The 15,396-nt window shown below is 45.3% G+C and overlaps 1 protein-coding gene across 7 annotated transcripts; it reads right to left on the bottom strand.

Moving 5' to 3' along the window:
• Positions 1 to 1,307: 1,307 nt before the first annotated feature.
• On the bottom strand, positions 1,308 to 6,683 carry STING1 (stimulator of interferon response cGAMP interactor 1). Of its 7 annotated transcripts, none has more exons than XM_006070802.4 (8): positions 6,596 to 6,683; positions 6,182 to 6,282; positions 5,354 to 5,580; positions 5,095 to 5,278; positions 4,740 to 4,848; positions 3,261 to 3,499; positions 2,272 to 2,458; positions 1,308 to 1,693 (listed from the first exon to the last, which is right to left on the bottom strand). In XM_006070802.4, exons 3-8 carry the CDS (start codon positions 5,578 to 5,580, stop codon positions 1,503 to 1,505), a joined length of 1,137 nt encoding a protein of 378 aa, XP_006070864.2. In that variant the 5' UTR covers positions 6,182 to 6,282; positions 6,596 to 6,683; the 3' UTR covers positions 1,308 to 1,502. The 7 variants fall into 7 exon arrangements, with proteins under 7 accessions (XP_006070864.2, XP_044803540.2, XP_006070866.2 ...); XM_044947605.2 differs by having other exon boundaries at positions 5,354 to 5,544; XM_006070804.4 differs by having other exon boundaries at positions 6,615 to 6,633.
• Positions 6,684 to 15,396: the final 8,713 nt, after the last annotated feature.

The following is a 15,396-nucleotide window of genomic DNA, read 5'->3' as shown; positions in this document are numbered from 1 at the left end:
CCATACTACTCATAACTACCCTGTGAGGTAGATAGGGCAATGATCATAATCCCATTTCATAGATGAGGACACTGAGGCTCAGAGAGGTAAAACAACTTGCCCAAGGTCACAGGATTCATCTTGAAATGTCAAGTCCAAGGATCTTCTCTGAGAGGGAGGAAATCTTTTTATTATAGCGTGTTGAGCCACAAAGAATTCAGGTTTATCTATCCAGTTTTACCATTTTGTATGGTGTTCTGTGGTAAGTATTTTTGTAAAATAGAGGAAAAAAACCCAATAATAAACCAAGGACAATCAATGCTTATTAAACTCTAAAATATTATTTTCTACTAGGCTAAGTAAGGATTGCTCCTTAATTACAAATTGATTATATTACTGCAGCTTTCCCTTTCTGCAGCCAAAATATCCTTTTTCTTCCCTAAATGCCCTTTTTCCTGTGTCCTGTAAAGTGAGATAAAAATATAAGGATCCAGCATCTATAGCACCTTTTGATGGTGGTGTTTCTGGCTGTTAGAAATCTTTCACTAAAAAGTAATACGTCTATTTCAGAATAGCTAATTTAAATTTATGGTTAAACTACAAGTTCTACATTCCACAAATGGAAAATTAATGTTGAAACTAGTTTTTAATGCTTTATATACATTTATCCCTTCAAGACTCAGTCCCAACGCATATGCAGTTTTTAACGTGATTCACACCTCTGGTTTCTTTTGCTACCTTTCTCCATATCTCCACTAGGTCTTTGCAGTAAGTTTTTTACATGTGACTTCTAAAGTTTTATATTACTAAGCTCTGGAAAATATGAATTTTTATGTTGGTTTGGTAAATTCATGAATTGAAACTTTATTAACTTAAAGTTTAATTCAGAATGATTTGTTGGCTTGCTTCAAATATTAATCACTAAAAAAAGAAAAATCACTGGACTATGGAAGGAAAAAATGATAATTAAACTGGACCTGGAGGCTCATAAAAATGAGGGCATTAATGGTATCAAACTTTTTACTTAAAAAACAAACAAACAGAAAACCCTCCAAATTTATTAAGCAGCCTTCTTTGGTCAAGTATAAATATCATCTCCCACATCTCAGCTGTATGTACTCTCTTTAGACACAAACATACATATCTATATATTTGAAATATCTAAAGTACTGAACAGAGAAGGCAATGGCACCCCACTCCAGTACTTTTGCCTGGAAAATCCCATGGACAGAGGAGCCTGGTAGGCTGCAGTCCATGGGGTCACTAGAGTCGGACACGACTGAGCTACTTGACTTTCACTTTTCACTTTCATGCATTGGAGAAGGAAATGGCAACCCCCTCCAGTATTCTTGTCTGGAGAATCCCAGGGCCAAGGGAGCCTGGTGGGCTGCTGTCTATGGGGTGGCACAGAGTCGGACACGACTGAAGCGACTTAGCAGCAGCAGCAGGCCTCCAGCTGCTGAAGAAAGGAATCCTTTCAGAGTCTCAGGTTGGCCAGGTGCTCAGGAAAGGTGACTGGGGCCTCAGAAGACATCCGAGCGGAGCGGGAGAGGCTTTTCCAGGCCACTGATGAGGAGCTCAGGCTCTTGGGACAGTACAGAGGAACTGGGCATCACCGAGGTCTCTGTGCTACCCATGGTAACCTCCCTTTCCTCTTGCCGAAGGTGCTGGAGAATTTCCTGTGACAAGGAGAAGCTGCTTCCCTCTGCAGGTTCTGGAATGAGGAGGGGAATGTGTAGGAGGGTGAAGGCCTCACGCATACCCACTCCAGCACACCCAGAGGACTTGCTGGGGGTCTCCTCCAACCCTCCTTCTGCCACCTCCTCCCCACCCCTAGCCACTGGGACTGGAGTTTCATGAAATCCTAGAGCCAGCAGTGGTTTTAGAGACAAGAGAATTCTACCCTCCTACTTTTAGATATGATACATTAGAGATGAAAGGGACAGAGACGTGCCTAAGGTCACAGAGCAAGGGAGTGACACTGCTGAGGCTGCAGTCCTGGTGTCTTGGCAGGTGGCCGGGGGCTATCTGCTTCCTCTGGCACTCTAGATGAATTAAGAGACCCCTGGAGCCACCCCTTCATGCTCCACCCAGGACCCATAGCCAAAGACCTCAGAAAGCCATCGGGTGTCCCATGGTGGGGAGATAGGACCTTCTCCAAGGGAGACAGGGGCAGGGCTTGAATGCCCTGACCGCTCAGGAAGGCTGAGGACTGTCCTATCTCCTGCTGACCCCCTGGGAGGCCCTTGAGGCCCCCAACCCTTCCTGTCCTTCAGCTTGTCACCCCCTTACCCTGGTAGACAATGAGGCGGCAGTTGTTCTGAGACTCAGGGGCATTTGTCAGGATGTCTTCAAGTGTCCGGCAGAAGAGTTTGGCTTGTTCCAGCCGATCTTCCCGGCTAAAGCCAGCTCGGCCATCCTGTGACATGGCAAACAGGGTCTGCAAGGGGGTGGCATATTCCAGGACACAGACGCCTGCCTGGAGGAGGTAAAAGAAAGATAAGAGTCAGCCAGAGGCCAGGCAGACAGACTCTGGACTCCACTGCTCAATCTGTAGGGGTGGAGTCTGGGAGGTGGCCACCTGATGGGGTCGATGACCTTTGCCTGTGAACCCCACTCCTAAAATCACAGCCAGGGACTGCATTAAATGTACCCTTCCCAGATCCTTCGTCTAGGCTGTCAACTACTTCAGCTGGAAGTCAAGTCTGGGGACTGGACTCTGGGTTCAACTCTGCTTGGGTTCCCCACAGCCCACATGAAGTCCTTCAGACATTCTCTCGACCTTCATCTGGGCAGCTTTATGTTCCAGAGCATGGTATACTCAGGGTGAAATTGTCCACTTCCGCCCTGGTTCTCTGAGTCTCAGTGTCCTCTTCTACAAAGCAGGGGTCATAACAGTCCCTACACCACAGAGTGGTGGTGAGGATTCGATGAGGTGGTCAGATGAAGCACCTGGAAGAGCATCTGGCTTGTAATAAGTGCTCAATAAATGTTACTAGGAATTCCATGGTGGTCCAGTGGTGAGAACTCCGTGCTAGGGTTCAATCCTTGGTCAGAGAACTAATATCTCGCAAGCCTCACGATACGGTCATAAATAAATAAATAAATGTTACTTAATCATCATCACTCAGAACCTAATTTTGCCCAGCCCTGGGACCGATCAGAGAAACTGAGGCACAGAGAAGGGCAGTGAATTTTCATCACGGCTTGGCCAAGGCTCGGAGTTCTGAGTCTCTAGGCCTGACCCCTTCCCAGTGCCACCTGCTTCCCTGCACACGCACCCGCTGCCCATTTTCCAGAAGCTCATAGATGCTGTTGGTGTAAACCCGGCCTTTGATGCCGGCACGGTCGGCACTCTGCTGGGGCAGCTCATGTAGGAAGCGAATGTTGGGGTCAGCCACGCTCAGGTCGTCAGGCACCCCACAGTCCAACGGGAAGAGGATGTGCAGCCGGTGGCTCCCTGCACCCTGTAGCGTGTTGTTGTGGAACTGATTGTAAATTTGGATCCGGGCCGGGAACCCTAGGGTGGAGAGGTCCAAGAAGTCATTTCCACCAACTCAGTCTCCCAACAAACTCAGGACAGAGATGCAGGCCCTTGCTGCCCTCACTGTATGGGTGCAAGAGCCCTGGGGGGCCAGCCCACAGGCATTGCCTGGGGGGCCAGGAGAGGCAGAGCATTAGGCAATAATGTTTCACCTACTCCCACCACCCCTTTCTCCCCCTCACTTCACCTTTGTCCAGATTTCTGTTAGCCCCATTCTTTCCCACTACAGCTCTCAGGGCTCTGAAAGGCAGGCAGAGCCCTGGGAGTTGCCATGCTCAGCAACCCCAGGTGCACTGAACCAGACCTCTAGCTGAAGCCCTGCTGTCTAGCAAAGGCAGCCATGAGATGGGGGAGAACCACAGCCCTGGCCAGCAAGTTAGAAGAATGAGATTCGATTTGTAAGTTTCCAGTGGGGTAGTCAAGGGTCCAGGGTCTGGACAGGCCTGTGTTCGAATCCTGCTTCCTCCTATAGCTAAGGTGTGTGACTTTGGACAAGTCACTTTATCTCTCAGAACATCTCTGATGTTCTTAACTCTAAAACAAGGGTGATGATTATCCTGTCCTCACAGAAGTGAAAGTGAAAGTCGCTCAGTCGTGTCCTATTCTTTGCGACCCCATGGACTATAGAGTCCATGGAATCCTCTAGGCCAGAATACTGGATTGGGTAGCCTTTCCCTTCTCCAGGGGATGTGAATTAAAAGAGAAACTGTAAATGAAGGGCATACAGCTTGCAGCAAATATTTATTGAAAGAATTCATGGGTGACTTGGGACAAGTCCCTTAATGGATCTAAGCCCCGAATTTCTTCCTGCAAACCAGGCATAACAGTAATAGCCTTCAAGCCTATAAGATTGCTTTTGGAATCATATGGTTTGTTAGACTGAAAATGCTTTGAAGGAAGCTCAACTCTGTGTTCTGTGATGACCTCGACGGGTAGAATGGGGGTGGCATGGGAGGGAGGCCCAAGAGGGAGGGGATATATGTATATACATAGCTGATTTAATTAATTGTACAGCAGACACTAACAACATTGTAAAGCAATTATACTCCCAACAGCAATAAATAAATAAAGTTTTGGAAAAATAAATAGCAACTGAGAACTCTTGGGGAAAGAAAAAGAAAATGCTTTGAAAAATATAGTGACTTCTGGAAACAAGGTTGCGTATCTTACTGTCTGTCTTGTAAATCTAGAAATGGGGGCATAGAAGACGGCCCACCTGGCAGGATCAGCCGCAGGTATCCAATATAATATGACCAGGCCAGCCCATGAGCCACGTTGAAGTTCCTTTTTTCACAGATTGCAGAGACCTCTGCTGGGGCCAGGCCCTGTGGACAGCAGGGTGGGGCCGGAGGGCCTCCATGAAGGATAACGAGAGCGCTCCTCCCCCAAGAAGATTTCCCAACCTCCTGCCAATTGGCTCCCTTCTCTGCCATTGCTGAACCCAGACCATTCTAGGCTCTAGTCCAAGGATCAGCTTCTAAACTGATCCCATTCCCAGTACTGAGCTCAGAGCAGGTCACAATAGCCGCACCTCCACCCGACCAGATCCTCCGCCTCCCTGTGTGTGATACCTGGAGGCCCAGGAGGATGTTAAGTGCCTGTGAGAGGCCCAGGAGAGCAAGCATCCAAGTGAAGGGCAGGCCAGCCATGTTTGGGAGGGAGCAGTAGAAATAGCAGGACAGCAGCAGCAGGACCCCGCAGCGCATGGAGGAGCACAGGCAGGCCCGCACAGCCCTCCAGTAGCTGCCGTGGTACCTGCAGGTGACACGCAAGTTCCAGACCCCAGCCTAGCTCAGCCAGAGAGGGGCAGGAGGTACTTCAGGGTGTCACCTGGAGTGGACGTGGCGCAGCTCCTCGGCCAAACTGCAGATCCCCTTGATCAGCAGTCCCATCTGCTGGGAGGCCAGGTGGAGCACCAACCACTTGAGAGTGTAGTCTGGTGGCTCCCCCAGGCCCCAAAGGGCCACCAGACAGGCACTTAGCAGGACCAAGGCTGCCTTTTGGGCCCTAAGACCCCTGGGCTGTGGGATGGATGGATGCAGGCTGGAGTGAGGCATCTGTGGGTACCAAGAAATCCATGGTTGTGCTCCCCTCACTCTCCTACAGTTCCAGGACTGAGGCCCTGAGTGGGCACATCCCCCAGCTCTCCAGTTCCCTGGTGCCCAGCCATACCCAGAAAATGCTCCTGGAGACACCTCTAGGGGACAGGTTGGGCATACAGCATCCCAGAGCTCCAACCCAAAAAGATTTGTTGCAAACAGAGTAGGTGGAGAAAGAAATGCATGCACACATGAGTTGGAGCAAACTCGGGGAAATAGTAAAGGACAAGGAAGCCTGGCGTGCCGTAGTCCATGGGGATGCAAAGAATCGGACATGACGTAGCAACTGAACAACACATACACACCTCACCCAACCCCAGTGAGACCACAAGTGTGGTGAAGAAAGAAGACAGCGACTACCCCAGACCCAGACCTGAAAGTGTCCTGTGAGGTACCACTCAGCAGGGGACCAGGGCTTCCCTCTCCCCACAGTCCACCCCAGGGAGGACCTTAGGCAGCAAAGCTGTAAACCACAGTCCAGAGGGTGGAGGCACCCACCTCTGCCACCTCTGTAGGGTCCTCAGCCTTAGAGCTCTGGCTGGCCGGCTCCTGATCTTACCTTCTACCTCTCAGACTGCAGGTTGTTTCTGGAAGATGACAGGAAGAGAAGGCCCAGCACAGGGGCTCCCAGCAACCAAGGGTGGCCTCTCAGGGTAGAGCCTGAAAAATTAAAGGTTAAAAACAACTGCTGCTTCCTCCACAGCACTCCAGCGCTGGCATCTCACCAGACCACATCCTCACTGTGCTTGCTGAGGAGGTTATTTCCTGCCTCCCAGGGCGTTCTGGTCAGCCACGCCTGCCTTGGGGTGAGGGAGAAAGCATGAGAAGGCCGCCGTTCCATTGTCCACCCCTCAAATCGAGGATGTTCAGAAACCCTCTCACATTCTTCACAGCCACAACCCTGAACACCAGCTGTCCCTCAAGCCCCCCAAGTCAAACACACTCTACCAACACCCTCGTGAGACTCACACACCCTCGCGAGACTCACACACCCAGCCCAGCATACACACTGCACCATGCTGCCCTGCCTGGTGGTTTTATTCTGATTTGCAAATGCAGATCCTCTTTTTTTGAAGACTGTGACATCAGACTAGAGGCGGGGAAAATGAAGAGTTATTTCCTGTAACAATAGCCTTCTAGTAAAAAGACTTAGTGGGAGCCAAAGTGCTGCTGAAGTGTGGGGTTTTGGCTCTCTATAGGAAGTATTACAGCAACACTTGTGACTTCCCAGAGAGAACCTGGTGCTTCCACCTAAAAAGGCAGTTGCGTGGATAGTGATAGTAATAATGATAGTAATAACGATAATAATGATAATGCTGCTAAGTCGCTTCAGTCGTGTCCAACTCTGTGTAACCCCATAGACGGCAGCACACCAGGCTCCCCGTCCCTGGGATTCTCCAGGCAAGAACACTGGAGTGGGTTGCCATTTCCTTCTCCAATGCATGAAAGTGAAAAGTGAAAGGGAAGTCGCTCAGTCATGTCCGACTCTTTGCGACCCCATGGACTGCAGCCTACCAGGCTCCTCCATCCATGGGATTTTCCAGGCAAGAGTACTGGAGTGGGGTGCCATCGCCTAATAATTAAGTGCTTACTGTGTTCCAGACATTATGCCAAGTGTTACAGATATTGTTTCACTTAGTCCACTCAGCCACCCTATCAGGAAGGTATAATACTATTCTCATGGACAATCTGAGCTTCAGTGAGGTGAATTAACTTGCCCCTGTCCCCACCGCTAGTAAAGGAGGGAGTGGGGACATGAATCAGGTGGGTGACTTCAAAACCCAGCTGGCTCTGTGCTTTGATTCCCCAGAAAGGGGTAGAAGGACCAGGGTCAGATTTCATGCTTGCATTTTTCCGGAGGGTGGAGAGTGCTTCTGGCCATTTTCTGGCACACCAGAAAGCTGATCAGATTCGAGAAGGGGGCAGGCTCAGGAGTGGGATTGGGACAGAAGCCACAGAGCAGAAGCGGTCCATATATTTCCAGGCCAGAGGGTACTTGCCTAGACCCTTCCCCACATCCCAACCAGACACAAGAAGACACACCATGTTCATAGATGCCACTGGCCTCTTGGGAGCAAGGAGGCTCCCAGAAAACTCTCATTTTTAAAAATAATTTTCCAAGAATGGAGAAAATTCCCTGCACTTTCTCTCCCCTACAAAGGCTCACAAAGGGGGCCCCCTGCGGTGGACAAGGGCTCCAGTGCTTCAAAACCAAAGAAAGTCAAGGTTGTCAAAGAAAACTTCTGAGCAGAGTCCTCCCAGAGTGGGCAACTCCACAGCTGTCCCAAACTCCCCATGTGCCAAGCAACCTTTGGCTTTTACTCTCCTGCCCTGCCTTCCCAGATGTTGGGAAAGATTGTAGGCAGGAGGAGAAGGGGACGACAGAGGATAAGATGGTTAGATGGCATCACCGACTCAATGGACATGAGTTTGGGTAAACTCCAGGAGTTGGTGATAGACAGGGAGGCCTGGCGGGCTGCGGTTCATGGGGTTGCAAAGAGTCAGACACGACTAAGCAACTGAACTAGTACTGATACTGATCCTGCCCAGCAGCCAGCACCACCTCCCCTGGGTGGTACCATTTCTGCCAGTTCCACTGCTCCACAATGGTCATCATTTCCGATGAACCTGTTCTTCATCTATGCCCCCTTCTCCTAGAGGAAGATTCTCTGTTTATGGGCCAGAATGGTACCATGAATCAGAAGCCTTAAAAGACACATAGAATCATAGACCTAGCAATTCACTTTTGGGAATCCTTCATCAAGAAATAATCAGGGCTTCCCTGGTGGTTCAGTGTTAAAGAATCTGCCTGCTAATGCAGGAGACATGGGTTCGATCCCCGGCTCGAGAAGATCTCACATGCCATGGAACAATTGGCCCGTGTGCCACATGGCCCGTGTGCCTAGTGGAGAAGGCAATGGCACCCCACTCCAGTACTCTTGCCTGGAAAATCCCATGGATGGAGGAGCCTGGTAGGCTGCAGTCCATGGGGTCGCTAAAAGTCAGACATGACTGAGCAGCTTCACTTTCACCTTTCACTTTCATGCATTGGAGAAGGAAATGGCAACCCACTCCAGTGTTCTTGCCTGGAGAATCCCAGGGACAGGGGGAGCCTGGTGGGCTGCTGTCTATGGGGTCGCACAGAGTCGGACATGACTAAAGTGACTTAGCAGCAGCAGCAGCAGCCACATCTAGAGAAAAGCCTGAGTGGCAATGAAGACCCAACACAGCCAAAAATAAATAATTAAAAAAAAAAATAATCAGACAAAGGCACAAAGATGCCCATTTTCAGATGTTTGTGCAAGTGTTGTTTATACCAGAGAAAAACTAAAAACTAAATGTCCAACAATAGGGGACTGATTAAATTTATCTTAGAATGTTAGGCAGCCACTAAAAATGAAGAAGTAATTTTGTATGTTGACTCTTAAATATTTTTAGCATATTGCTTCTTACTGGAAAAAAGCAGAGTACAAAATAGTATAATTGCATTTTTAGAAATACACATTGCAAGAGAAAAGGTCTGGAAGGCTACATGACAGGAAAAATGCTAACAATGATTACTCTGTGTAGCAGGACTATGGGTGATTTTTGGTATGTTTTTTCCTTTTAGCTCATCATGTTTTTAGGGTTTCTTTTCCTGACATTGAACATGTATTAGTTGTTTGGAGTATGCTGGTGTTAGAGAAGGACCTTTCCTTGCCTCTTCCACTTTCTGGCAGCCCCAGGTGTTCCTTGGTTTGCAGCTGTAGCACTTGAGCCTCTGCCTCCATCATCACAGGATGACGGTGTGTGTCCCTGTCTTCACGTGGCACTTCCTCTTCTTATAAGGACACCAGTGTTGTCCACTGGATTAGGGCCCACCCTAATCACCTCCTCTTAACTCAATTGCAGCTACAAAGACGTTGTCTCCAAATAAGATCACATTCACAGGTAGAGGGAGTTAGGACTTCAGTATCTCTTTTGGGGGACACAGTTCAATCCATAACAAGGTCAGTGCTGAAAGAAAGATTGCTAGAGAATTGTTTGGAGCCTTGTGGGTTGTGGCCAGGGCCCCAGGGCATGGGGAGTGTCAACAACTGCATGAAGGGGATTTTCCTCATCAGCTATGCTGATGGGCAGAGACCTCAAAGCTCTTCCAGATGGCCATCTGGCATCCAAAGAGGAAGCTGAGGACCACAAAGGGAAGTTAGGTCCAAGTGGTAGAAGACACATGGAAGCTGTAATGGGGTTGGAAATAGAAATGAAAGCCATTTCAGACCAGCACTTCCGGAGTGTCTAGAGGCAAGAAGCAACTACCAGTAAGTGAAGGAGAGGCCCCAGGAGCAAGCAGGCTGAGGAACAGAGTGTTGGCACTCAGAAACACTGACCAGAGGGCAGCAGCCTGAGAGCTTGGCAGTCTGCAATTTGAATCTAACTTCCCTCCCTTTGGCCTAGTTATTTAACGTCTTTGAAGTTTAGCTTCCTCATACCTAAGTGGGGGGAGTGATACTTTTTTTTTCTCATAAAATTATCATGAGAATGAAAGGAAATAATGTGTCTGTAGGCCTGACTTGTAAGCTCTCAGTGACAGCTAACTGTAATCACCATCACCATCACCATCACCATCATAACCACTGAGAATCACATTCTTCGAGTTGTCGGTCCCTCTCATCTTGGCCTCTGTCCTGGGCTCAAGCAGACACAGAGACTTGATGTCTCACCTGTGGGTGGCTCTGAGTCTGACCCCAGCCACCTCTTTATGTAACTTTATTGCCCCATCATGCAGCTGTCTAGTGTGTCATGGTCTTTCTTGGACAAGACTATATCCTAGTAAATGTGATAGAAAAAGGGGCTGAATGATGCATGATTGGGGTTGGGGAAGCACAGCTGATTGAGCTACTGTATCTTCAGAGGATAAATAATGGCCCTACATCTTCCTGGAAGGTGGTATTCATGAGGGTGGTGAAATCTACAGTTGTTTTTTGTTAGTTTTAGGTAACAGCCTAATTGAGATATTCACATACCATACAACTTACCTATTTAATGCACAGTTCAATAGTTTTTAATATATTCACATCACCACAATCAAATTTAGAACATTTTCATCACCTGAAAAGAAATCTTGTAGACTTCAAGGTTGAATTCTTTCTTCCTTTTGGTTTCTGCCCTCCAAAGTTTGGTCCAGTGATTTGTGTAAGCTTTGTATAGGGTGATATTTGTGCTGAGTTTTTTTTTCCCCTCTGATGTGCAGGGCTGAGTGAGGTGGTGGAGCTCTCACTGTTTGCAGATGACGTGATACTATACAGAGAAAATCCTAAAGATACTGTCAGAAAATAACTAGAGCTAATCAGTGAATTTACCAAAGTCGCAGGATACAAAGTCAATACACAGAAATCACTTGCATTCCTATATACTAACAATGAAAAATCAGAAGGAGAAATTAAGGAATCAATCCCATTCACCACTGCAACAAAAAGAATAAAGTATCTAGAAATAAACCTACCTAAGGAGACGAAAGAACTGTATACAGAAATAAAAGACACTGATGAAAGAAATCAAAGATGACATAAACAGATGGAGAGATATTCCATGTTCCTGGGGAGGAAGAATCAATATTGTGAAAATGACTACACTACCAAATGCAGTCTACAGATTCAATGCGATCCCTATCAAATCACCAATGGCATTTTTCACAGAACTAGAACAAAACTTTTCACAATTCATATGGAAACACCAAAGACCCTGAATAGCCAAAGCAGTCTTGAGAAAGAAGAACGGAGCTGGACGAATCAACTTCCTGATTTCTGATTATACTACAAAGGTACAGTCATCAAGACAGAATGGTACTTGCACAAAAACAGAACTATAGGCCAATGGAACAAGATAGAAATGTCAGAAATAAACCATGCACCTACAGATACCTTATTTTTGACAAAGGAGGCAAGAATATACAATGGGGCAAAGACAATCTCTTCAATAAGTGGTGCTGGGAAAACTGGACAGCTACATGTAAAAAATGAAATTAGAACATGTACTAACACCACACACAAAGATAAACTCAAAATGGGTTAAAAGCCTAAATGCAAGACCAGAAACTATAAAACTCTTAGAGGAAAACATAGGCTGACCACTTGATGACACAAATCAAAGCAAGATACTCTATGACCCACTTATCTGTCTTTTTGATTATAGCCATTCTCATTTCATTGATATGAAGTGGTATCTTATTGTGGTTTTGATTTGCATTTTCCTAATGGTAAATGGTGTTGAGTATCTTTTTATGTGTTTATTGCTATTGCACATCTTTTTTGAGAAAAGCCTACTCATACTTTTTGTCCATTTTAAGTTGGGTATTTGTCTTTTTACTATTATTTAATAATTTGTTATTGTGATAATCATAGGAGGTTTTTTTTTTTATTCTAGATACAAGTCCATTATCAGATAAATGCTTTGCAAAATTTTTCTCCTATTCTTTAGGTTGTTTTCTCACTTTCTTCATGGTGTCCTTTGAACACAAATGTTATTAATTTTTATAAAACCTAATTTAGCTTTTAGTTTGTTGCTTGTCCTTTTGGTGCTATATCTAAGAAGCTATTGCCTAATCAAGGTCACAGTGATTTGTATATATGTTTTCTCCTAAGAGTTTAATGATTTTGGCTTTTACATTTATATCTTTGGTCCATTTTGAATCTTTTTATATGTGATGTGAGTTAGGGATTCATGTTCTTCTTCATATAGATACCCAGTTGTCCCAGCACCATTTGTCAAAAACTAACCTTTCTCCATTGGCACAAATTGTTTTGTCTGTTGTCAAAAATCAGTTGACTCAAAACGTGAATTCTGCTTATGAATTCTCAATTTTTTCCATTGATCTATGTATCTATTGTTATCCTAGTCCACACCATCTTGGTTACTATAGCTTGTAGTAAGCTTCGAAATTAGAAAAGTTTGAGCCCTCCAACTTTGCTCTTCCTTTTCAAGATTGTTTTGGCTATTTGGGTTGTTTAATTTCCCATACACATTTTGGGGTCAGCTTGTCAACTTCTGCAAGGAAGTCATCTGGGATTTTGACAGGTATCGGATTGATTCTATAGATCAATTTGGGTAATATCATCATGTTAACATTATCAAGCCCTTGAACATGAGATGTCTTCCCATTTATTCAGGTCTTTTAAAATTCCTTTTAGCAATGTTTTATATTGTATACTGTAGAAGTGTTGCACTTATTTAGTATTTTACTCTTCTTTGGAATTTTTAAATTGTGGTAAATGTATATAACACAAAATTTGCTTCTTTAATCATTTTATTTTTTTAATTTATTTTTATTACTTTTTATCAGTCAGTTCAGTTCAGTTGCTCAGTCATGTCCAACTCTTTGCAACCCCATGGACTGCAGCATGCCAGGCTTCCCTGTCCATCACCAACTCCCAGAGCTTGCTCAAACTCATGTCCATCGAGTCGGTGAGGCCATCCAACCATCTCATAATTTTGTTTATTTATTTGGCTGCACTGGGTCTTTGTTGCTGTGCACAGGCTTTCTTTAGTTGTACACAGCGAGGGTTACTCTTGTTGCAGTGCACGGGCTTCTCTTTATGGTGGCTTCTCTTGCTGTGGAGCACAGGCTCTAGGGCACTCAGCCTCAGTAGTTGTGGCATATGGGCTTAGTTGCTCTGCAGCATGTGGAATCTTCCTGGACCAAGGATTGAACCTGTGTCTCCTGCATTGGTAAGAGGATTTTTATCCACTGTACCACTGAAAGATTGCTGTTGAGCCGTGAAAGATGCCAGGATTCTTGGCCTCCAGAGGAGAGGAATTCAATCCGGGACCAGTAATGAGGCTTGATCGCTCAGAGCTTTTGTGTAATAAAGTTTTATTAAAATATAAAAGAGATAGAGAAAGCTTCTGACATAGACATCAGAAGGGGGCAGAAAGAGTGCCCCCCTGCTAGCCTTTACCAGTATGTTATATACCTATCAGCAAGCTGTTAATTAGAGAAAGGAGATGTCTCAAAACTCAGAGTGGCACCAGGCCCCTCACCCACAACATGCATTTTGAGAACCAGGTGAGTCATCCTGGGCCATAAAACAATTGACATGAATCTTGAAGAAAGGCAGGTTTCTAAGTAAATATATAGTTTCATTAACATAGATTAGGAGAGCAATGTATGAGTAAAGCATACAGGTTTGTTGAGCACTTATCAGTTCTGGGTCTTAAGTGGAACCGACTTGAAGAAAGACAGAGTCTAGGGTAAATACATAGTTCATTAACATAGCTTATGACAAACATAAGGTTTGAGAAAAGTTAAGTTCAGGTGGAGCCAGTTGTCATGGCAACACAGAATTTTAAGACAAACCTCTTTTTAAATTTGTATAGAGAAAGGGAAAAATCTAACACTTGCTTGTTTCCTCCTGCCACTTAAGAGAGAAATAAAAAATGTCTGATACTTGCAGCCTATTTCCTCCATTTGGAGACCCCTGGCCTTCCTGCCTGTTACCCTCTCACCACCAAGAAAGTCCTAAAATTCACTTGTTTATTTACTCTAGGCTAGGCTGGATCTTCGTTGCTGCACTCATGCTTTCCCTAGTTGCAGAAAGAAGGGGTTGCTCTCTAGTTTCGGTGCTTGGACTTCTCATTGCAGTGGCTCCTCGTGCTGGGAAGCACAGGCTCTAGGGCTTGTGGGCTTTAGTATTTATGGCCTATAGGCTTAGTTGCCTTGAGGCATGCGGGATCCTCCTGAACCAGAGGGTGAATCTGTGTCGCTCGCATTGGCAGATGGATTCTTAACCACTGGGCCACTGGGGAAGTCTACACTTGAACCACTTTAGGTGTACGATTCAGGTGCAGTAATTCCATTCACAGTGTTGTTCAATAGTCACCACTATCTATTTCCAAAATTTTTTACCATCCCAGACAGAAGCTCTATACTTATTAAGCAGTAACTCTCAACTTTTTCCTCCCTTCAGTCTCTGGTAATCTACTTTTTTGTCTCTATGAATTTGCCTGCCGGTGGTGGTTTAGTCGATGAGCTGTGTCTGACTCTTACAACCCCATGGACTGTAGCTCTCCAGGCTCCTCTGTCCATGGAATTTCCTGGGCAAGATTGCTGGAATGGGTTGCCACCTCCTTCTGCATGAATTTGCCTACCCTCTATATTTTATATAAGTTAAATCATACGCTATTTGTCCTTGGTGTCTGGAATATTCCACTTAACATAATGTTTTTAAGGTTCATCCACAAGTGGTATCATGTAGCAGACGTCATTCCTTTATATGAAGGCAAACTTCAGGGAGGGGAGCTAAGTGACTGAGAGCAAGTAAGAGAAGGAGACTCACTTTTAACTGCATTCCTTTTCATGAGTGAATAATATTTCACTCTATGTATGTATCACATTTATTTACTGATGAACACAAGGGTCGTTTCCACCTTTTGACTATAGTGAATCATGCTGCTGTGAATATTTACACACAAGTATCTGAGGTCCTATTTTCAATTCTTTGGGGTATGGAAAGTGGAATTGTTAGGTCATACAATAATTCTATGGTTAATGTTTTAAAGAACCCTCAAATTATTTTCTATTTTATTCTTTTTCATGTTATTGTAAATGAAATTGTTTTCACAATTTTATTAGATATATAGTGCTGTAACTTGCTTTTTTTAAGATGAGGGATCATTTCATAGACATATTTGTGGATCAATAAAGATAAAATTTCATCATAATACTAGTACTCCATGGTATAGAATTATGAATCATGATTTAGTCAGTGACCTATTTTGAGACATATCAGTTCAGTTCAG

Source organism: Bubalus bubalis, chromosome 9 (assembly GCF_019923935.1).
Source record: "Bubalus bubalis isolate 160015118507 breed Murrah chromosome 9, NDDB_SH_1, whole genome shotgun sequence".
In the NCBI taxonomy this organism is placed as follows: Eukaryota; Metazoa; Chordata; class Mammalia; order Artiodactyla; family Bovidae; genus Bubalus; species Bubalus bubalis.
Note: the sequence above shows the minus strand (reverse complement) of the source record. Positions and strands in the feature narration are given on the sequence as shown.

Bases quoted from the DNA above. Each gene is read 5' to 3' on its own strand.
- STING1 (XM_006070802.4), bottom strand. From the start codon at position 5,580: ATGCCTCACTCCAGCCTGCATCCATCCATCCCACAGCCCAGGGGTCTT. The intron at 4,849-5,094 runs GTATCACACACA...TGCTGTCCACAG, and splicing joins ACATCCTCCTGGGCCTCCAG to GGCCTGGCCCCAGCAGAGGT. The intron at 3,500-4,739 runs GTGGGCCGTCTT...TCTCCACCCTAG, and splicing joins CCTGCGGCTGATCCTGCCAG to GGTTCCCGGCCCGGATCCAA.